Below are 23911 nucleotides of genomic sequence, written 5' to 3' on the forward strand. Positions count from 1 at the left end.
CGAACCCCTGAGCTAGATGGACTAGTGGTCTGTCTGGTATAAAGCGGAGAGCTGGTCTTGTGGTAGCAAGCATGACTTGTCCCCATAGCTAAGCAGGGTCCACCCTGGTTGCATATGAATGGGAGACTAGACGTGTGAGCACTGGAAGAGATTCCCCTCAGGGGATGGAGCCGCTCTGGGAAGAGCAGAAGGTTCCAAGTTCCCTCCCTGGCAGCATCTCCAAGATAGGGCTGAGAGAGATTCCTGCCTGCAACCTTGGAGAAGCCGCTGCCAGTCTGTGAAGACAATACTGAGCTAGATAGACCAAGGGTATATGGCAGTTTCCTGTGTTCCTATGTTAAGCAGCTTCCTACATAACCATTTGTTAGGTACTAGTATTGGGGGTGGGGGGGAGGACTGTAGCTCAGTGGAAGGGCACCTGCTTGCCATGCAGAAGGTCCCAGATTCAATCCCTAACATCTCCAGGCAACACTGGGGAAGTCCCGCCTGAAACCCTGAAGAGCTGCTGCCAGTCAGAGTAGACGATGGTCTGACTCCATATCGTAAGTCAGCTTCCTATGACAAGCAGCTTCAGCAAACTGCTCTGGATTAAGAGGGATTTTCTGAGCACCTTCCTGGAGTTTCCAGCTTGTTCCCTGACAGACAGAAAGGCAGCTGCATGACAAGCAGGTACAGCTGTTCCAGTCTGGAGGTGCATTGATGGGGAGACACACCACCTGTTAGGTTTCTACCTGCTGTGTCATGTAGCTGCTAAGCCTCCGCTGGGGGGGAAAGCTGGGAGCCCCAGTTTATAGAGGGGTTAATCCTTCTAGATTGTCCCAGAGTTTCCAGAAACTGGCATCAATCTCCAGGTTACCATAGAAAGCGATCCGGATACTGCAAAAAAATATTGAAAGAAGGAATCTCAAGGGATAGCTATAGGGAGCTGGCAATCCTTCTACTGTTAGTGGGCCAAAGTTTTGCTATGCGGTTGCTAAAGTAGCAAGGAGCAACTTCTACAAGATTACCAATTCAGACGTGGTCATTGTCTTTAGTGCCTTTCATGATTACCAGCCTTAGCCTAGATAGGCCCTGGGCCGATCCAGCAGGGCTGTTCTTATATTCTTATGCCAGCTCTCTACAGCACCCCCAAACTGGGTTGAATGCAAACTCCACCCTCCCACTCGTGCTCCCCCTCCCCTCCTGCCATTTTTGCCAATTCCCCCTTCATTCTCCAGCCCCCCTGCACTCCCTGAAAATCTGCTCCTGCTCAGGTCAAAACCAGCAACTTGAACTGAGCCCAGAAACAAACTGGTGACAGTAACCAATATAGCTTGCCAAGAACCAGAGCGACATGCTCCAGCCTCCGAACCCCAGCCAGAGGCCTGGTGGCCACATTGTAAACCAACAGAAGCTTCCTGACCGTCTTAATAGGCAGTCCTACATACAACACTTTGCAGTAGTCCAGGACTCCTCCAGTCAGTTTATTTCATTTATATACCACCCACCCCAGGAGTGCTCAGGGTGGTTAACATACAAGTTGTTGTTGGACTGCAACTCCCCTTATCCCAAGCCACAGGAGCAAACACGATGGGAGTTGTAGTCCAACATCTGCAGGGGATCCCTGTGTCTCTAGACCAACCCTGCAATCTAAATACAGGGTTATGCCGCCCTGCAGTAGACCAACCTGGACAGGGCAAGTGCTGCTTTCCCTTGTGCACACCCTCCCCCTCTGCCTGCCCCCTTTAAAAAACAGGACACTAGTGTCCCACAATAATCTGCTGCCTGGCTCCTCTTGCCACACAAAAAGGGCCGCCCCTGAACCCAATATAAACACGCATGTAAGCAGCCCTTTTATGTATTAAGGAAGATAGCATCCACTTCCAGAGGAACAGAGGAAGCTGCCATATACTGAGTCAGACCCTTGGTCCATCTAGCTCAGTACTGTCTACACTGACTGGCAGCAGCTCTCCCAGCTCTCAGGCAGGAGTCTCTTTCCCAGCCCTACCTGGAAATACTGCCAGGGAGTGAACCCGGGACCTTCTGCATGCAAGGCAGATGCTCTCCCACTGAGCTACGGCCCCATCCCCAGAGGAAGCCACCTTATACCGAGGCAGACACTTGGTCCATCTAGCCCAGCATTGCCTCCGACACTGACTAGCAGCAGCTCTCCAAGGTTACAGGCAGGAGCCTCTCCCAGAGTTACAGTACTGCCTGCATATACTTTATAATATAACCCTGTTGGTTTCCAAATCCTTGTGTGTAAATGTTTGTAGATATATGATGTACAAACAACCACTTTGTATATAATTGTGCTTGGGCAAAATACTGTATGCTTTGGTAGTTTGTTGGTTCAATTTAAAAAAAAATAAAAATCTTGTCCTATCAAAGAAAAAATCTTGTCCTACCTGGAGATGCTGCCAGGAATTTACCCTTGGACCGTCAGCATGCAAAGCAGCCGCTCCGCCAGAGAGTGACACCCCACTCCCCTCCCCCTGCCTTGCATAATCAGCCCCATTGTTTCTACTGAAGGCAACAGCTTAGGCCGGCATTCAGTCACAGGAGGGATCCAGACAGAGAGGGCACCTCTCAGCTGAGCAAACATCCAGCCACAGCCAGGAGAACAAAAGGACTTGCAAGGCCTCTGAAAAGTTCCAGCCAGCCAAAATGGGATAGGCAAAAGGGGAATGGAGGATTCAGAGAGGTGTAACAAATGTACCCCATGAACACAGTGGCAAATGGGCCGACAACATTGTGATCCTGACTAGGAATCCACCCCATTTCATTCAACTGGGAACACAATTTCCGCAGTTCCGAGTGAACCTAAAAAAGACGCAGGGCCAGGGTTGGGGAGAAGGCAGCAGAACATGAGTTTTTCAGCCTCATGGCTGCATATATCACTATCTAACTCATCATTTAGATAAACATCCAGTTGTGCGGTCCATATATAAATAGGGGATGATGTGTGTTTTAGTCCAACTTTTTTTTAAAAAAACTGCTTCTCCTTTGTGTTGTGTGTTACTGTTTTAGATAGGTTTTTAAACTTTTAAATAGAGATATATTTAATATTTGTGCTTTTAATTTGTATTTTAATTGTGCACGGTTTTAATTATATTGTAAACTGCTTGGGGATTGTTTGATTGGGGGAGTCAATAAAACCATTGCACTTCTCTCCAGCTGCCATGGAACTTTCAAAGGTGTCCACAGCATTTCAAGGTTGCAACTTGCAAATGTACACATAAGGAGAAACTCAGGGCTGGCACTGCTCCAAGTAGCTCACTTGCCCTTTCCTGGTGACCTCCACAGATCTCCCAATCGGTTCCCACTGCTTCTTACAACTTCTCTCCTCTGGCTGTTTCTTTACAAATTTTGAATTCTGCACAGACTCAAAGATGACAGAGTGAGTTTATGCAGATGTGTTTGCCAGGGTTCCCACCCTGTGGTCCTCCAGATGTGGATGAACTACAACCCCCATCATCCCCAGCCACAATAAACTATAGCTGGGGGTGATGGGAGTTGTAGTTCAACAGTCAGGGACCTCTGTCATTTGCACATCTTGCAATCCTGAAGAATTACAAGATGCGCAAACTAGATGTTCAGAACATGTCTCTTCCTTACTCACTTGGCTTCTCCTCGGACTCTTTGCAATGCATCCACACGCAGTCTGTGATGTTCCGGGAAGCATCTCCTTCAATGCATTTCTCACAGGACTCCAGTTCTTTGCATTCCCCTGCAAAAGAAGAGCAAAGCACAGAACTGTGCTTTAACAACGTTTGGGCCTTTTTAGTTTAGAAAGGCGGCCGATAAGGGGGACATCACAGAGGTGTATAAGATCATGGATTATGTGGATTGAGTGGAAAGAGAGTTTTTCTCCTCCTCTCATAATATTAGAACCCAGAGTCCATCCATTTTTAATTGTCTGTCTTTTGATCATAAATATCCCGGACTGGTTTGCCTTCTTTTCTACTTGCCATTCTAAACACAAGTCTCCCTTCAGTTAACCAGTTGAAGCTGACAGCCAATGATGTCCCAGAAAGTAAACAGCAGCAGGAAGCTTCACTATCAACACCAACAATTACTTAAGTCTGCCTCTAAATAAAAACCTCTAAACAAAAACCAGAAAATTAAAACTTCTTAAAAGTTTGAAAATAGCTAGAAGAAAAGAGAAGCTGTTAAAAAAAAAACATTCTTGTATCATCTTGTCTCTGCCAAATCCAGGGTCATTTGTTGAAGCTAAATATTGGGAGATTCAGGAAAGTTAAACGCAGTACTTCTTTATACAGTGCTTAGTTAAACTATGGAACAAGATAACTTACAAACAAGAACCCTGACCCCCACAAAATGCACATTTGAACCTCTTACTAGTAAACAGTAAGAAGATACCCTCTTCCATTCTAAGAGTCTCCACAGAGTCTTACGCAATTCAAGATTTCTTTGTATCAGACATTACCTAACCACATTGGCTAATATGTCCCCATTTCATTTTACAACTATTACAACCTGCAAGACTTGGCATTATCTGCCCCAAACATCCTTTTCTCTCTTCCTGTCCTCCTAACCTTTTTGATGAACTCAAAAGCTTGCACCCTCCTTTTATATTAGTTGTTCCTAATAAATCTATTACCCCACAGTTAACTTAAGTTAAAACCTGTAGTTCAGAAATTCTCAAATCTGGGTCCCCAGATGTTGGACTACAACTTCTATCATCCCCAGCCACAATGGGATGATGGGAGTTGTAGTCCAACAAGGTCATATACCCAGGTTTGAGAAACCCCTGGTGTATTTCATGTACTGGGAGATGCATACCTCTTCTAACTAAGCAAAGATATACCTTTTAAAGCGGTGATTCTCTTATATTTAGCAGGGGGGCAGCAACTGGTCCTATCCAACCCCAGCACAGCATCCCTCAAGTGGCTGTTGCTGGTTCTCTTATGCTTCTTTTTTTAGACTGTGAGCCCTTTGGGGACAGGCAACCATCTTATTTATGTCCCCCCCCCCGCTTTGAGGACTTTGGTTGAAGAGTGGTATATAAATATTTGTAGTATGAGCAGGAGTAAAAGCTAGATGGGGAGAAGACTGGTTTAATTCCCACTGTTTACCTTCCACCCATCAGAACATAATCCTAAAGTATTATTTTTTTTTTAAATTTATTTTTACATTTAATTCCCACTGTCCCTCCAAGGTACTCAGGAATGTGGATATTTTTTATTCTCACAATAACGCTGTGAGGTAGGTTACACTAAAAGATAAGCGAGTGGCCCGAAGTAACCCAGTGAGCTTGATGGATGAAGCAGGATTTGAACCTGGTCCTAGTCTGATCCTCAAGTACTACGCCATGAACCGCCTCTCTGTATGGCATCCTTCTCTCTCCTTCCTCCACCCCCACATCCCAGATCTACTTGCTGATTCTTAATATTTAAAAAATAACACCCCCCCCAAAAAAAATGAGTCACAGCTTATTAATAGCAAATCCTTAGCTTTGTTTTATGAGATCTGCTTAGAGAATTCTTCCACTCCCGCACCAGAGATTATGCTTTAACTAGAAACCTAGAATGTCAATAGAAACAGGAATCTCTCTCAGCCCTATCTTGGAGAAGCCAGGGAGGGAACATCTTACAGTGCTCACACTTCTAGTCTCCCCTTCATATGCAACCAGGGCGGACCCTGCTTAGCTAAGGGGACTAGTCATGCTTGCTACCACAAGACCAGCAATCCTCTCCGGGTAGATCTCACAACTAATATAAAAGTTTGTTGCCAATGATGGGCTGTTTCTCTGAACTGTATGTGCTGTGGTGAAGCTTAAACATGTGAAGCTGTCTTAGACTCGTAAAAGAAAGGAAAGACTGTGCCGTTGAGTCAGTGTTGACTCCTAGAGATAACATTCCATTTTATTTTATTGGTAGAATACAGGAGTGGTTTATCATTGCCTCCTCCCGCACAGTATGAGATGATGCCTTTCAGCAACTCCCTATATCGCTGCTGCCCAATATAGTTGACTACAAGTGTATTGAAGCACACCGCGGCAATTCGAACTCACAGTCTCTTGCACCCTAAGCAAGCTGCTTCCCCGCTGCACCACCGCAGCTGATCGTTAGGGCCACACTAATCGCTATTCCGTAACTGCCACCGCCCCGAGGATCCAGAACCATTCTAGCATGGCAAATCCCTCATGCAATGGATGACATTTGGGGCTCTCAATCTTGGGTCACTAGTTGTTGCAGTTTCGCTGCAAGCCAGCAGAGGCTGGTCCGAAGAAGCCAGGGAACATTCAAGGAGGCAACTTGGGTTGCTCCTCTCCCCACCACCTGAGAATAGGAGTTTGTTTGGCTGGAGCAGGATGGAAGGGCTTCTGGGGTTTTCTTACTGCAGTGTTTTTTTTGGGGGGGGGGGTTGAGTTTCCCGGAAGCATCTTGCTGAACACTTTGGGAAAGTTGCACTCGCCAAAGTGCACGTGCCTTTTCAAGCAGCACTTTTAATGACCGATGCTGCAGTTCTAGACGCACACTTACTGAGGACTAAGCTCAATTAAACTCAGCGGGGTCTCGCTTCTAAATAAAGAGTTAAATTATTTTTAATTAATTAATTATTAATTATTTTTATTTATTATTTCTCTGTGTAAACCGCCCTGAGCCATTTTTGGAAGGGCAGTATAGAAAAATAACTAACTAACTAACTAAATGACCCCTGGAAAATTGTGTTGGGTGGAGTATACTAGCAAGGTCATTTTTTAAATGTGGGTGACCTAACCCTAACACTGCGGTACGGCCAGTCTGCAGGCAGCCCAGCTCTTGGGTGGGGCAGGAGACAGAGGAGCCACCCAAGCGGCTGCCGGGAGGCAGAAGCAGCTGTGCCTGCTGTGGCGCGCGCGCGCGCGCGCGCACACACACACACACACACCCCTGGCCCATCACTACTGCTGCAAGGAGGGGAGCTGGTCTTGTGGTAGCAAGCAGGGTCCGCCCTGGTTGCATTTGAATGGGGGACTACAGGTGTGAGGCCTGCAAGTTATTCCCCTCAGGGGATGGGGCCGCTCTGGGAAGAGCATCTGCCTGCTTGCCTGCAGAAGGTCCCAAGTTCCCTCCCTGGTGGCATCTCCAAGATTGGGCTGAGCGAGACTCCAGCCTGCAAGCTTGGAGAAGCCGCTGCCAGTCTGTGTAGGTAATACCAAGCTAGATGGGCCAAGGGTCTGACTCTGCAGGAGGCAGCTTCCTAAGCAGCTCTCTTCCTTTGCTTCTGTGCAAGCAGAAGGACAAGCCCTACTCCAGGGACAGCCCAAGTTGCTGTAGTGCCCGAGGCAAGGTGCCAAAGGCTGCCCTGCCCCATGCCCCCCCCCAGTGGAGGCCAGCCCCCTTTCAAAGCCAACGCCTGCAAGCTTTGAAAGCACAGTGGGGACAGGGAGGAGGGAAGGTTGCCAGCAGCCTCCTCTTCGCTCCTCGTGCCTTTTGCAAGCGTTGCAAGGAATGTGCGGAGAGGCGCTCCCTGCAAGATCCACAAGGGTCAGGTCAGTCCCGAAAAGCTGCTCTGGTGGCGGCAGAAATCCTGACACCCTGCTGGGGCTGCAGTAACCTGCTGTCGGAGGCAACTGCCTCATCTTGCCTCATGGAAGGGTCACCCCTGCCACCTCCAGCCTCAGAGGCAAGATGCCTCAACCCAGTTGCATGGGAGCAACTGCAGGAGAGAGGGCCTGCCCTCACCTCTTGCCTGTGGGCTCCCCAGAGGCCTCTGGTGGGCCACTGTGGGGAACAGGGTGCTGGGCTAGAGAGGCCTGGTCCAGCAGGGCTGTGCTTCGGTTCTTATGGCTTGGTGTATTGCAAGCAGTGGTCCCTCTAATTTTTTCGTCTGTGTGCGGAATGAGTTTTGTTCTGGGCGGCGGGATCAAGGCAGTGTGTGCATTCAGTATCAAGGCACTGCATTCAGAATGGGGCCTTCCTGATTCAACCTGAGCGGAATCTAAAATGAACAAAGCGGACATCAGAAAACTTGTGAGCGTGAGCACATGCGCATGCCTTAGGGGAGGAACAGTGATTGCAAGCAACCAGAAGAACTCCACCCTGCAGCCCGATCTCAGCCTTCTTACTCAGGGGCAATTCCTATTGCGTCCGATGCAACTTGTTCCCAAGCATAGGAACATAGGAAGCTGCCATATACTGAGTCAGACCCTTGGTCCATCGAGCTCAATACTGTCTACACAGACTGGCAGCGGCTTCTCCAAGGTTGCAGGCAGGAGCCTTCTCTCAGCCCAATCTTGGAGATGCTGCCAGGGAGTGAATTTGGAACCTGGATGCTCTTCCTAGAGCAGCTCCATCCCCTGAGGGGAATATCTTACAGAGCTCACCCTTCCAGTCTCCCATATGCAACCAGGGCAGACCCTGCTTAGCTAAGGGGGCAAGTCATGCTTGTGCACACACACAGAATTACAGCCTTAGAAGAACCTGGGGAGTGGGCGGCAACACCCACTCGCTCCCAGCCAACCTGTCAATAAGCAGCAGTCAAGCATCCGGCCCAGCGTGGGAGTCTTTTCTGTGAGCGTGAGCCATTAAAAAAAAAAAAAAAGTTAACCAATTACCTCTCCACGGTGAAAAGTTGAAAAGCTGTTGGGCCCGTTGCCATGGAGACAGGATTCCGGCTCCTACACTTTGCCTAGCAGTGAGGGACTGGTACAGTAACCAATGAGAAAGTAGGACTTTGTTCTCGGGGTCTCTGGCAGCTTTTTAACAAGCAGAGTTATTTTTATCACAGCCCGGGAACAGCTGCTTACAAATCAGACGCTCTGCCCAACGCCTCCCAATCTTGGCATGCTACCCCGGACCGCCGGAGAGAAAAATAAGCACCGACTGTTTCAGATCCCCGCCAAGCTGTTTCAGCTGCCCCCCCCCAGAGATGGGCCCCCGTTCACTTCTAACCGTGTGGGATGCAATAACCCCCACAGCAAGCCAATCCCTGTCGAAGTGGGAACTCCTTCCCATCCACAAGATGGCGATAAGGATAATTTTATTCATTCATTCATTCATTCTCAAATTTATACCCCACCCAAACTTACGTCTCTTTTATTTATTTTCCAAATTTTATTTTATCTTAACATGTATATCCTGCTCTTCCTCCAAGGAGCCCAGAATAGCAATAGCAATAGCACTTACATTTATATACCGCTCTATAGCTGGAAGCTCTCTAAGCAGTTTACAATGATTTAGCATATTGCCCCCCAACATTCTGGGTACTCAGAATGGCATTTATCCCCACAACAACTCTGTGAGGTGAGTAAGCTGAGAAACACATGACCGGCCCAAAGTCACCCAGTGAGTTTCCTGGCTGAATGGGGGATTTGAACCCGGCTCTCCCCAGTCGTAGCCCAACACTCTAACCACTACACCGCGCTGGCTCTCTGGATTCAATCATTGGCATACAAGTGACCCCTTAAGCCACAGTTCTCTGCACACTTATTTGTGAGCAAATCTCATCCAAACCAATGGGAGACACTGCTGAACGCACCCCACCAGGCTGCCAGAATTATTTGTGAGCACTCCCATCAGAGCTGTCAACACATTTACAAGAGTGGGCACTCTTAGTGAGGGTCCCAACAGCCTGCCCACCCCAGCAAGCCCCTCCTCCCTTCTTAGATGCAATATTTTTGTGGGGGGCAGTGTTCTCTCTCATTTTTTTCATCCGTGTGCAGAATGAGTTTTGTTCTGGGCGGCAGGATCAAGGCAGTGCGCGTGCACATATGTCCAGAGTGGGGCCTTCTTGATTCAACCTGAGCGAGATCTAAAAATTACTGAGCGGGCATCAGAAAACCTATGAGCGCGCACAGGCCTTAGAGGGAACACTGGGTGGGGCGGGCTCTGTTACAAGAAGTCAAGGGCAGGTTTAACTCTACAGAGCTGGAACCACTCGTGGTTCTTCACCCAGGGGAGAAGCCTGGATAGTCAGCCCACAAAGGGTGGAGGATACTCTTTGAGGCCCAGGACAGGAAGAATGGTAATAAGACCAACTGCAGCCCCGATATGCAGTTATGCAACAAGCCGCTGGGACAGCAAGAGAAGCATCTTTGTTCCGTTTGGAAAGCAAAGGGCTGCTGCCTGTCCCTGCAGCACTAAGCCACTGATTTCCATTCACTAGGCATGGAGGTTGTTGCTGGACTGCAACTCGCATCACCCTCCATCCAAGGCCACCGTGGCTGGGGTGATGGGATCTGTAGTCCAACGACATCTGAGAGCCCAAGGCTGGGAACCACTGCACTCCCAGGAGAGCAAGCTGCAGTCCAGTTGGCTGCATCCGTCCCCAAAAGGATTGGGCCCATGCCGTGTTTTTAGGGCTCAGAGTCCCCAATCTCATCAGCCACCTCCCATCTTCCAGAAAGGAAGCAGCGGAGGCTCCTGCATGGAGCATAGGAGAGAACTCCTGGCCTCATCGAGCTGCCTGCTGCTTCCATCTTCAGAGACTTTAAAAAGCATACAGTCACCCCTTGCCAACCGCGGTTTCCCCAACTGCGGTTTTAAGTAGCCGCAACTGGGAAATTGTGACAGGTCTCGTCAACTGCAACCTGAGTACTGAAGACGACAACAACTATTTATATACCGCTCTTCAACAAAATTCTCAAAGTGGTTTACATAGAAAAAGACAGAAATAAGATGGTCCCCTGTCCCCAAAGGGCTCACCATCTAAAAAGAAAGACAAGGTAAACACCAGCAACAGCCACTGGAGGGATGCTGTGCTGTGGATGGATAGGGCCAGTTGCTCTCCACCTGCTAAATATAAGAAAACCACCACTTTAAAAAGGTCTCTCTTTACAGGGGTATCTGCAGTTTGGTGAGATTTTTTTTTAGATTTGGGGGGGTTCCGGATTTTCAGGGGTTCCAGGGTGATTTGGGGGGGGTTCCCTCGGACTCCTCTTGCTGACTTCAAGGGATAATGGGTAAAGTTTGGCAGTTTTTTGGCATTTTCTCTTTATTTTCCAGTCTTTTAGCGACCGCAGTTCCCCTAACCCCGTTTCCAATGCTTTTCAATGGCTCACCAACCAGAACGGAACCCTCATGCTTGGCAAGGGATAACTGTACATTATTATTTGTGGGTGGGGTATAAATAAGTTTTAATTATCAAAAGGTGATCTGTGGGCCAGGGCCCAGATCTTTTATGTATCTAGCAAGGCCCCGGCCTCTGCTCCTTTCAGAGTTGTAAAGCAGAGGAATTGCAATAGGTGTCACTTTTTGTGCCCTGAGAGAACTGCACTTGCCAAATTCCTCTCTTCTGCGGAGCTATTCAAAGGCCCAAGCACCTTGTCTTCCTTTGTATCTGACCACCAGTGTCCCCTGTAGTAGGGATTCCCTGATGTTGTCGACCACAACTCCCATCTTCAGAGGAACATAGGAAGTCAGACATAGGTCCATCTAGCTCAGCACTGTCTACCCAGACTGGCAGCAGCTTCTCCAAGGTTGTAGGCAGGAGACTGTCTCAGCCCTATCTTGGAGATGCCAGAGAGAGAACTTGGAACCTTGTGCATGCAAGCATGCAGATGCTCTTCCCAGAGCGGCCCCATCCCCCAAGAGGACTATCTTACAGTAGTCTCCATTCAAACGCAAACCAGGGCAGACCCTGCCTCGCAAAGGGGACAATACCTGCTTGCTACAAGACCAGCTCTCCTCCCTTGCATCTTCCCCAGCTGCAACACCTGTTGATGCCAGAGATGATGGGAGCTGCAGTCAACAACATCTGGGAATCCCTGTTATGTAATGTTTCTTAGTGAAGTCAGGTTCTGCTGCCTGTCACCAGGGGTGGGTTCAGGCAGTCAGTCTGGCATGATAAACCTATGTGTGGCGAAAGGTGAAGGAAGTACTTTACTTATCCAGGCCTGGCATGTGCATAGGAAGAAAGGATGCTGCCATATACGGACCGAGTCAGACCACTGAAGCATCTAGCTCAGTAGTCTACACTGACTGGCAACAGTTCCCCAAGATTCAGCACTGGTCGCCGCCCCAAGTCTGTGATCCTTCTGATTTTGCTAAATTTTGCTAAAGGATATCCCGCAGAACTGTGTTGTTCACAATAATGTATACAAGCAACCTTGGTCAAACTCCAAGGCAGAGGTTCACAAACCTGAACCCTCCTGCAAATGCTGGCCTACAACTCCCACCATCCCCAAATAGCAGCCATTGTGACTGGGGCTGATGGGAGTTGTGGTTTAACAACAGCTGGTGGGACACAGTTTGAGACCTCTACAGTAGCTTAGTAGCAGAGCATCTGCTCTGAATGCAGAGGGTCCCAGGTTCAGTCCCTGTCTGGCAGCATCTCCAAGGAGAGGGAAAGCTGGTAATTCACACATACAGGGTGGAGAGGAGCCAGTCTTGCAAGAGCGAGCATGGCTTGTCCCCTTTGCTAAGCAGGGTCCACCCTGGTTTGCATTTGAATGGGGGACTACATGCGTGAGCACTGCAAGATATTCCCTTCAGGGGATGGCGCCACTCTGGGAAGAGCATCTACATGCAGAAGGTTCCCAGTTCCCTCCCTGGCACCATCTATCTCCAAGACAGGGCTGAGAGACTCTCCTGCCTGCAACCTTGGAGAAGCTGCTGCCAGTCTGGGTAAACAATACTGAGCTAGATGAGCCAATGGTCTGACTCAGGATAAGGCAGCTTCCTATGTTCCTACAGCTTGGAGGGACTCTGAAACCTCAGAGAGCCGCTGCCTGTCAGTATAGAGTAGACAATCCTGAACTTTGGCCAGAATTTTCCACAAACCCAACAAACCATTATTCAGGAAGCTGCACTTTGAGTGGCTTCATCACTAGCCCCCAGGCTTTGCAATGAACACCACTTATCTAATTGCAAATATATGTTTCAAGTTACATTATTATTATTATTATTATTAAACATTCGTTAAATATCCTAGATTGAACACTGTGGGGCTGGGAGATAAGCAATGTTAGAAAAAAGAAGAATTGAAACCAACTTCACACTTGATGATCTCTGCACAAAAGTCATTTACATGCAAGAATTCCCATGTTACTCACATGCAAGTCTTATTATGCAACCATTCCCTGGGCATGTAAACCAGCCCCCTAGCATGCATATATGGTGCAAAAGACACTCAAGCACAGTTGTCACATAGCACCGATTCACAGATATGCAGTGGAGAGGAGCCAGTCTTGCGAAAGAGAGCATGGCTTATCCCCTTTGCTAAGCAGGATCTGCCTTGGTTTGCATTTGGATGGGAGACTACCAGTGAACACTGTCTGCTGTAAGGATGGGGCTGTAGCTCAGTGGTAGAGCATCTGTTTGCATCCAGAAGGTCCTGAGTTCCCTCCCTGGAATCTCCAGGTGTGGTTGGGAAAGACTGCCTGAATCTTGGAGAAGCTGCTGCCAGTCAATGTAGACAATACTGAGCTAGATGCTTCAGTGGTCTGACTCGGTCTGTAAATGGCAGCATCCTTTCTTCCTATGAACTTGACAAGCCTGGGTAGTAAAGTACTTCACCTTCCACCACACATAGGATTCTAATGCCAGATTGACTGACTGTCTGAACCCACCCATGGTGACAGGCAGCAGAACCTGACCTGCATGACACCATTCTGAGTTAATGTGAGAGAATCTCAGAACTTTTGAAAATATCAATATGAATATTACTTATAGACCACTTGAGGGGAGAGTTCTCAAAATGATTCGGGGTGGGGGGGGGCGGGCAGTGGGCATGGCCATGGGGAGTGCCTTCTGTCCTGGAGAGTGCCTTCTGCACTTCTGAACTGGCAACTACATCCCTGGAACGATTAACAAAACATAAGGGAAAGAGAAGGTCACTTTCTGTCCGGTAGCAGGTTGGACAAACATATTATTATTAACACCACGACACAGACACCGGTTGTACATTAATCCCAACCGGAGGCGACTTCCATACCAAGCCTTTGGCACCAATTGGAGAAGCAGTCTCGGGGGTTTCGTGTTCAGGCTAAGCCTGCAAAGCGCTGTCTTTCTCCGCTAAGGACACATACCCCGGGCGGAATCTCTCTTGGGCAAGGGGAGGCAGATGTGAAGCCAGCCACCCTAGAAGTTTAACAGGGAGCACAAACAAAGCGGTGGGGGGGGGGCAGCATATCTGACCCCCATCAGTCCAGTTATTTAAGAAGTATGTTTGTCAAAATTTGGGGAGGGGCAGAGAATAATGAAGCGGGGGCAGGCGCTAGGGCGCGGCGCAGCTTCGGGAGGGCATGTGCCACAAACCCTGCATTGCCCTGGAAACAAAGCCACCCCTGCCGCCACCCCCCAGATTGTCCGGTCCGCTTGACGAGCCCTAGCCTGGCTCCAGAAAAACAGGGTCCGAGATAGCTAAAACTTTACGCACAGCGCGTCGGCCCAAGGAAAGGGGGGCCATCCTCCTCCCGAGAGGGACAGGGGAGGAGTGGAGGGCGGGAGCGGGGGGGAGCGGATTTGGGGCAGGCCGTCTCCGAGAGAGACAGACGCAGAGGCTGGGATCTCACCCACCTGCCTGGCTGAGGAGGACGCCGTGGGCGCCCAGCAGGGCGCAGAGGAGCGCCGCCCAGAGCTCCCAGGTGCCGCGGGCCGCAGAAGGCATGGCTGTCCTCGGGGCAGAAGAGGCGGCCGACGGGAGCAGCTGCGAGAGCGGCCGGCTTGGCGGCTTGTTTTTCACTTTGGTAACAGCGATCGGATGAAAAGTGATCCGGGAGAACAGCAGGAGAGGAGCCCGCGAGCACATGCGCGCAGGCAGCGAACGAGCTAGCTAGGGCGTGGGACAGGCAGGTGTGCTGGGGTGGGGCCACAAGTGGCTCCGCCCCCCGCCCAAAGGGGCGGGTCACTTGCCTAACTCCCGCCCCGCTGTGCGCTCCTGCTTGGCGTTGGTTTTTCGTAGCAGCGCAGCCATCCCGATGCAAGGGACTACTCGCCATCTTTAGTCACCTCTCAGGATTGGCTAAGCCAGAATGAAGACGAGAGTGTCCTTAGACACGTGCAGAGTTTTCTCCTCGCCCGTACCTTAAATATGCTCAAATATGTAGTATATGAATGGATGCACGTCCCACGTGCAGATAGTCACGTGTGCTAGCACACGTGCATTTTGCAGCGAATTCGCCTGGGAGTAAAGCACAGATTTCTGTTCAAAACATTTTTTTCATCAGATCGAGGTAGCTGATATTAAATCCGTTTGAAAAAAAGCCCAAAAACGATTTAAACATGCAGTTTTATTTCCTTAAAAGCCAGAAAACTCGCATTGTTATGTGTAAGCTTGCGTAAGCTTCCCATCACGTGGTGAAAAAAGTGTTTGTGATTGTTATATATGATCGTCGACTGGCAGGTTTTATAGCAGTTCTCAGAAGTGCTTTCTATAACAATGTTCGCATTGTTATATTCGCATCTGTCAGTGTTAAAATCACTGGCGGTGGGGACAGCCCCTTTAGCTTTTGATCCTGTACCCTGTTTTTAAAAAGGCTATTTGGGACTATGATTTGACTAGAAGTGGGATGGGGCTGGCTTGTGGATTTCCTATAATTAAAGCTCTGATGGATTGCCACACTTGGGAAAGTAGGTAACTCCCAGGTGGTGAATGGTAGAACCATTCACACATTAATGGATGGCCCTTGATCTTTCATTACTTTTTTGTTATGGGATGCTGAGAGGGCCTTGAGGCAGTACAGGGATCTCAGGAAATCTCCTATCCAAACCCTGACCAGACACGGCATAGTTTCCCAATGTGCCTTCAGACCGTCATCTGGGATCTTGATGCCTTGCCACTGAATGAGTTAGGTGTTTCCCTTAGAAAGGACTATTTTATATGAAACACAGTCTGTGGTGTTTGATCTGTGATGATATCAAGTCATCACTTGATGTTGCAGTTCTCAAGTGATAAGTATGCTCAGTATTGTCTACACTGACTGGCAGTGGCTCTCCAAGGTTGCAGGCCGGGGTTCTTGGAGATGCCAGGGACTGAACATAGGACCATCTGCATGCAAAGCAGATACTCTGCCACTGAGCTATGGTCCTTCCTCGAGGAGCTGCAAGGGGCCTTTTAGTTCAGAGCCACACCATGAGACAGCCAGGACAAGGGATTCTTCCATAATCTGCCTATGCAATCCAGATGACAGAGTACTACTCAAACAGAGAATACTAGATACCTTGTGAAAATATGCTGGTGGAACAGTTTCATGCAGCTCAAGAAAGTGAGCCAAACTGCAGGCAGAGCAGGCTCAAGTCACAAAGCGGTCACAGCTAGCCAGCTCAACAGTGGAGACCCTTTTAGGGCCAAGTGGGGCTGGACCCTCCCAAGAAAGAAAGAAAGATAGCGAAGCCACACACCCTGCGTCTGACATCAGACATGGGGTGTGGTTGGTGGACCACTGGCAGGAGGAACATAGGCCACCCACTGGCTTCCTCCACCAGTGCCTGGGGCCCCCCAAATCCTCTTTAGTCTGTCCTGGGTGGTGTGGTCGCCCAGCCGAGCATGAAGATGCTTAGTTTGCAGTGTGGGGGGGGCCTCCAAAGGAGTCCAGCCCAGGCTCCAAAATGACCTAGGTGCACCTCTGCGGAGAGCAGGTGTTTAACGGCTCTCCTCCAGCCCTTCCAACTTCCTGCTGGGGGTGGTGGATGTCCCCAAAAGCCCCCCACCATGTTTGGATAGTGTCAAATGTTTTACTGGATGTTTTTTATTGTTGTGTTGTGAGCCACCCAGAGAACAATTTGTTACGGGGTAGCTAACAAATACAAGTTTTGTATTATTGTTTTAACAGTAGTGACTGCAATTGCGAGAATTCAGGGTCAGGAAAGAAGGCAGACGGGTTCTATAGAGCAGGGGTTCTCGGTTCACAGATGTTGCAATGCCTTTGCCATTGTGGCTGGGGATGACACATGACAGGAGTTGTATGAGACCATGTGCATGCCGGCAACATGCAAAGGCAGTGAAGAGACGCCTTGCTGGTGTGCAGTCAAAAAATAGTTTCTTCTGGTTTTCACTCCCCTCAACGTAGGGAGTTCCAAGGGGAGCCCAAAGGCCCACCACCACCATTTTCTCCTGAGGAGAGAGTCGAGGGCTAGTCAACCTTTGGCTCTCCAGCTGTTGTTGAACTGCAACTCTTACCACCACCAGCCACAAGTTATTGTGGCTGCTGATGGAATATCTGCTGATGTATTAATGTAGAGGCTATGCAGCATCAAACAGGCAGGAGTGATGTTTGAAGCATCAGTACTAGAAGTCTTCAGAAGTCAGGGGGTCTCCTGGGTCTCCTCCTTGCCTGCCTGCCAACTGTGAAAACCCAAACATTTTCTCTCTGGTGGCTAGAATTCGAGCCTCCTCCTTGCTGCTTGCCTCTTAGTATGTACTTCGAAGGCAGAACGTGGGCTTCAGCCAGCTTCAAGCCGATCTTCACCCCATTCAAATATTACATGGTGTGAATGACTGTAGCCCTATTCAGACATTACATTGTATCAGAGTAGAGATGTCCGTGTGTATTTGTGAATGACTGTACCTGTGTCCATGTTTAAAGTGTTCCTGGGTAGTAGCAGGCGCGGAGCCTGACCACCAGCGGCCCAGGTGTGGCCGCGGCGGTGGCACTGCTCACCCAGCATCCCGCGTCTGACGTCAGACGCAGGGGGCGTGGTCTGGCTCCCGTACGGAGCCCCACAGCTCCTTTTGGGAATGTGTGTCAGGCCATTTAACTCCTGAAGGGGCCGCGCGGAGCTAGTCTGGGGCTGGTGTTGCGTTCGCAGTGCAGCCAGGGGCGGCTCTTCCCTGCTGAGCTGCTCCTGGCTGCACCACAAACGCAGCGGCCATTAAGCTCCCAAACGCAGCCCCCGCTCTGGAGCTCAGCCAGCACCCCTGCGTCTTGACGTCAGACGCAGGGGGCATGTTGGGGCCATGAGGTGTGGCCCCTTGATTGGGCACGGCCTGGGTTCTTCGAACCCATTGGCTCCGCCCCTGGGTAGTAGCCCCTCAAATGCATGGTAGGGCTAGGAAGTGTGCTGCTATAACTGTGTGCAACATAACATATGAACAACTCTGCCTGAGTTCAGGTTTGTATTGTGAGCACTGCACTTCTAGGAGTGCTCAGCATAATGTCTGTGTCACACACTGGCCTGGGCTGTGAGCTCACACTCAACTGCCTCCCTTCCTCTGATCCTGTTCATTGGCTGTGGAAGTGGCCTCAGAAGTGCTGGGGAGGGAGTTCATTGTCATCCTGTTCCTCCACCAGCTGTCAGGGAGAGGGATAAGACTGCTCCTCAGCTAGGCCCAAATCACTCCCATCTCTCCAGACCGCCTCATCCCTGACCATCCAAGCCTTAAATAAAGCCCTGCAATCAGAGCAAAAGCCACTTAATGGCACAGCGGGGCAATGACTTGACTAGCAAGCCAGAGGTTGCCGGTTCGAAACCCCGGGATATAAATGTAATCATCATCATCATCTTGATTCAGTGTGGTGGATTGACACAAAAGGAATACTCATTCACACATCAGCACGTCAAGCCTCACTCACTCACTTGGCCAAGCTTGCAGATACTCCTCTGCGGGGTGGGGGTGGCAGGTGATGGCAGTGGATGGGGTCTAGAAAGGTAATGGGAGGTATTTTTTCTTTTACTTATATGTTTGAGGCCTGGTAGAAATAACCCACACCCTTCACTGCCCTTCTCAGAGGCGTATCTAGGGAAAATAGCGCCTAGGGCAAGCACTGAAATTGCGCCCCCTGCCCAAACATCTGACACCCATCTTTCAGATAACTTTACCATCATATCAGCTGAAAAATACAAGTCAAGCTCATTAATCTTTTCATATTTCAAAAACTATTTAGCAGCGAACGTAGCCAGACCAAAAAATGCTGGAAAACTACAAATTTCAGTATTCTGGGGCTCATGAAATACCCAAATACTATGTGGAGGTGTACTTGGAAAACTAATGTCTAATTCTCTACTATGCATTGTAGCATCACTATTACATAAGTTTTAAAAATAAATGGAGAATTTGCCTTTTCCCAGATACTCTGAAAATAATTAAAGGATATGCAAACTGTGTCACTGCTTGGAATATATTGTAGTATTCCAGAAAGACACATTTAACTTACTTATCACAAGAAGCAAAGTAAGATCAAATGAATACAATCCTAGCTCATAAGCTTCAGCTCAGCATTCACAAGCCCTGATTCTCTGTACATAGTACCAAACTGAATATGTGTACAGTGACTGATATTATATTAAGTTTAAAAAAAAACAAAAAACAAAAACCTGTAGCCCCTCCGGGGGCTTCCTAAAGGCTGTGGGGTGGGACTGCAAAGGTTCCCCCTCCCCTCAATGGCCTCTAGGGCTTTGCAGGGACCATCTGAGCATGTGCAGTGGCATATATATATATCCATCCTCAAATGGCAGCTGAAAACAAAATGGCTGCCGTGCATGCTCAAATGGCCTCTGTGAGGCCTGGCATGGCTTAGGGCCTCACAGAGGCCATTTGAGCATGCACAGTGGCCATTTTGATTTTGGTGGCCATTTTTAATTTTTTTCTAAATTTTCTTTTAATTTTTAAAAATGGCGCCCCCCTTCAAGTGGCGCCTGGGGCACGTGCCCTACCTGCCCTATCCTAGATACACCCCTGCTTCTGATGACAATGAGAGACCTCCCCTGTGAGTTTTGGTGCGCGGGGGGAGTGGCAGTGACATCAGCAAAGAGACTCCCACATCCAGTGCATGGTATCCTGGAAGAGGGCAAAGAAGCAGAAAATGTGTATTGAATCTCTCTTTGCTTTTCTCCTAGGAGTCCCCCAGGTCATGCACAACACTCTTTTTGTTCAAGCCCTCATTCCTCCTAGGGTTGCCAGCATTCCATTGCCTGAATAACAGACACAAGTGGCTGGGGTCATCTGCGGGGAGTCCTGGCAGGGGTAACTAGAAGCCTGAGTAGTAATGCATTTGTAAAAACAACAAAAGCTACTGGAAGATCTCCAGTGCGGAGGTGTTCATGCCTGGCTGACCGTGAAAACAGCCCTCGGCACAGGACCAGGTCGCATGCACGCTTTCATAGGTGCAATCCCCGCCCACCCACAAATAGCTGTTTGTCCGATGGTTGGGATGGGTGGAGGAAGGTGGAGCTGCTCAGCAGCCAGCAGTCTAGAGCAGTGAGCAGGGAAAGAGTCACGGACTCTGAGGCATTGTGGAGTTCACGCCAGCTGCCCAAAATATGGGGAAAAGAGTGTCCAGGATGGGACAAGCACTTTCAACCAGAATAACGGGACATCCTGGCCAATCCGGGGCTGTTGGCAACCCTACTTCTTGCCACTGAATTCTATTAGCTCCACCCATCTGAATGTCTGTTAACTGCCCTCTGTCCACAAATTCCACAAATTCTGTCCACAAATTCCACAAAAATCTCAAATTCTGTTTCATTGAAACAGTTGGGGGGTTTTTCCCTTCAGACTTTTGTGAAACTCATACATCTGTGCAAGTCGGTATGCAGCCATAAGAATAAACACATTTCCAGCTCTTTCAGAAATAAATATTATTGTTTCCTGTCAAGGACCAGGCCTCAAAAAGCTGAGAGAAAGAGAGAGGTTATTTTTGCACACTGAATAATTAAAAAGGCTCACTACAGTACTTATTTGAAGTGGTGAGGGGTGATTCATGAATTTATTGTGTCCCCCATTTGGGTCACAAGTACAATTTCCCAGATAAATAAGCTTTTACTCTCCTATTCACACATTATGGTGCCGGAACATGTGAAGTACCCACACTTCTCTTTGGGAAAATCCTAGAAGTATATAGTTAAGAATTGTGTTAGCTAGAGTCACCCCCTTGTGGGTTGCTGAGATATAACAGTGAAACCAAAAATGCTCTCCCAGTGTTTGCTTGGGATCTTGTTCCACTAAAGAAGCATCCCCGTATGCCTCTTCTCTAGGGGGGAATAGGGCAGCTAATGCAGTGCAGTCTTTAAGAAAGGCCTGCGCAACCTTGGCCCTCCAGCTTGTTGCTGGACTACAACTCCAATCATCCCTGACTTGGCTATTGTGGCTGAGGATGATGGGAATTGTAGTCCAACAACAGCTGGGCCTTTTACACATAGCAGAGTTTACAGGAAGGCTTTACTGCGAACTTGAAATTGTCCCAGAAAACCAACACAGATAGTAGATTTTTTTGCCACGGATATAAGTAGGGTTACACTCTAATGCACAGAGAAAAACCTGAATTGTGTGTGAACTGCTCCTGGATAACTTGCAGGGACTTCAGGGTAAATCTGGCCGATAGGTGAACACACACCCTCAGGGGTGGAGCCACTATTGGGCAAACGGGTTCAAAGAACCCAGGCCACTGGTCCCAGGGGCCGTGCCTCGTGGCCCCAGACATGCCCCCCCAATGTCTAATGTCAGACACGGGGGGCATTATTTCGCTCCCAAATGGGGCGGTGTGGCCCTGTTTGGGACCGAAATTGCACTGCGCTGCATTGGCAGCAGGGCCGCAGTGACTCTCTCTGCCTCTTAAAGGCAGGGAGAGACACTCCTGGCCTCACTGCCGATGCAGAGGGGTCGATCTCCCTCCCAAACGGGGCTGCACAGCCCCGTTTGGGAGGGAGACCATGCCCCCATGTCTGACATCAGATGCAGGGGACGTGGCTAGCCGGCCCCCTGTGCAGAGGCGTATCTAAGGAAAATAGCGCCTAGGGCAAGCACTGAAATTGCGCCCCCTGTCCAAACATCTGACACCCATCTTTCAGATAACTTTACTATAATATCAGTTTAAAAATATAAGTCAAGCTCATTAATCTTTTAAAATTTCAAAAACTATTTAGCAGTGGATGTAGCCAGACCAAAAAATGCTGGAAAACTACAAATTTCAGTATGCTGGGGCTCATGAAATACCCAAATACTATGTGGAGGTGTACTTGGAAAACTAAACAGAAGTGCCTGACTAATTCTCTACTATGCATCTACTAGCATCACTATTACATAAGTTTTAAAAATAAATGGAGAATTTGGCTTTTCCCAGATACTCTGAAAATAATTAAAGGATATGCAGAGTAAACTGTGTCACTGCTTGGAATATATTCTAGTATTTCTGAAAGACAGTTAAATGAGAGAAAGAGAGCAAGAAACTCCCAGTGGGCCTTAATACTAAAGATTTCACACTGATTCAAAGACAAATTCACCATTAATACCCATATTAGCAAGACATCACATTTAACTCACTTATCATAAGAAGCAAAGTAAGAGCAAATGAATACAATCCTAGCTCATAAGCTTCAGCTCAGTATTCACAAGCCCTGATTCTCCGTACATAGTGCCAAACTGAATATGTGTACAGTGACTTATATCATATTAAATTAATTTTTTTAACCTGTAGCCCCTTTAGGGCGCTTCCTATAGGCTGTGGCGGTGGGTCTGCAAAGGTTCCCCCTCCCACTGCTGGCCTCTAGGGCCTCGCAGAGACCATTTGAGCATGTGCAGTGGCCATTTTTAAAAATAATCGTGTGTTTTTTTTAAATGGCCGCTGAAAACAAAATGGCCACCACACATGCTCAAATGGCCTCTGTGAGGCCTGGCATGGCCTAGGGCCTCACAGAGGCCATTTGAGCATGTGCAGTGGCCATTTTGTTTTTGGTGGCCATTTTTTTAAAAAAAATTAATTTTAAGAATTTGCACCCCCCCTTCAAGTGGCGCCCAGGGCACGTGCCCTGCCTGCCCTACCCTAGATACGCCCCTGCTCATGTGTGGCAGCTCTCACAAGAATTTGTGAGCAAGGGGAGTGGGGAGAGGAAAGTGACAGCGGTGGGGAACATAAGACCAACGGACATGCCAGCGAATGGGCAGGCAGGCAGGCGGGGAGAGAAAGCAGTGGGTGGGTGGGGAGAGAAAGCGGCTACAGCAGGGGGAAAGAGAAAGCAAAAGCCACAGCATGGGGAGAGAAAGCTGTGACAGCAGGGGTGGGGTGGGGAGTGGCTGGCCGGGTGGGGTGGGGTGGGGTGGCTGGCCAGGTGGCCGGCCAGAGAGAGAGAAAATTGGAGAGGGCAAGAGGGAAGAGGGAGGGCTGAGAACGAGGGAGGGGGGCCAAGAATGAGGGAGAACTAGAGGTGCAGATGCTCTGCGCCCAGGCCAGCTAGTTTAAATTAATTGGACAAGTTAAACTTCTCCCATTAATTTCAGTGGGAGTATTCATGAGTAACTTAGGATATAAGCCAGTGACTGGACTAGCCTGTCTCCAGATGTTGTCGGACTACAACGCCCATCATCAACCCTCCATTATCGTATAGAAATGTGTCAAATAAATAAATACATAAATAAATATTCATCCATCCATCCATCCATCCATTACCAGCAGTTCAGGGCTGTGTGCCACTCTAGTATGGACCTTACCTCTACGTCCGTGCAGGGCTCCTGATAGGAAGGCAGCTGGCTCTCCCAGCCTGTCCTGTGACATCTCAGGAGACGTAGAGGAGCAGAGTGGGAGATGCAGCCCCAGCACTTCCAGGCTCTGAGGCGGCACGGCAGGGGATGGGTGAGCAGCTGCGGCCTGCTGGATCTGCTCAGCCTGCCTTGGGTTGTCCAGCTGCAGCCCAAACTCCCCACATGGGAGCAATAAATCACCCGGTGACTGTTACTATGGCAACAGGACTTCCAGGAGTGTGAAGGCACTTCAGAAAACCCAGGCCAAAACCATGCTCAGGAGGCATGCGTGGATTTTGAGTGGCGGGTTTTTCTTTGCTTTTGGAAAAGAGAAAGTGAGGAGGTGACAACAGCTCCCTTAAAATATGATTTATAATAACAGAATGGGTGGCAACATGGCTGTATGTCATTTATCTCCGGAACAGCACAATCAGGGAAGCTTAGGACCGTGAGGTGAGGTGAAGTGGTCACCTCACTTCCAGTTAATTCTAATGGGGGTTAAAAGAGCGGGGCCCAGGGTGGTCGCCCTGCTTGCCACGCCCTAAGGACAGCCCTGTTGCAGACGTTGGCTATAAATCCCCAGCCAAAG

The 23911-nt window shown here is 49.0% G+C and overlaps 1 protein-coding gene and 1 long non-coding RNA gene across 6 annotated transcripts in view; one reads left to right on the forward strand and one right to left on the reverse strand.

Annotated features, from left to right (window-relative positions):
* Positions 1–23911, reverse strand: part of CD164L2 (CD164 molecule like 2) — a 71167-nt gene that overhangs the window by 22736 nt on the left and 24520 nt on the right. Inside the window, exons 1-2 of one of the 4 annotated variants that reach the window (XM_053267935.1) lie at positions 23293–23531; positions 3602–3709 (exon numbers count right to left, since the gene is read on the reverse strand). In XM_053267935.1, the coding sequence (XP_053123910.1) occupies positions 3602–3709; positions 23293–23356 (172 nt within the window). In that variant the 5' untranslated portion in view covers positions 23357–23531. Of the gene's footprint in view, positions 1–3601; positions 3710–8451; positions 8492–14447; positions 14752–23292; positions 23532–23911 lie in introns of those variants that run through there. The other 3 variants (XM_053267932.1, XM_053267934.1, XM_053267933.1) reach the window with 3 other exon arrangements.
* LOC128333005 (uncharacterized) overlaps positions 1–23911 on the forward strand; it is a 30464-nt gene that overhangs the window by 891 nt on the left and 5662 nt on the right. Inside the window, exon 1 of one of the 2 annotated variants that reach the window (XR_008310826.1) lies at positions 23561–23665. The exons of the other annotated variant lie outside the window; for it this stretch is intronic. This is a non-coding gene — a long non-coding RNA (uncharacterized LOC128333005). Of the gene's footprint in view, positions 1–23560; positions 23666–23911 lie in introns of those variants that run through there. 2 annotated transcript variants of the gene reach the window in all.

Source organism: Hemicordylus capensis, chromosome 7 (genome assembly GCF_027244095.1).
Source record: "Hemicordylus capensis ecotype Gifberg chromosome 7, rHemCap1.1.pri, whole genome shotgun sequence".
In the NCBI taxonomy this organism is placed as follows: domain Eukaryota; kingdom Metazoa; phylum Chordata; class Lepidosauria; order Squamata; family Cordylidae; genus Hemicordylus; species Hemicordylus capensis.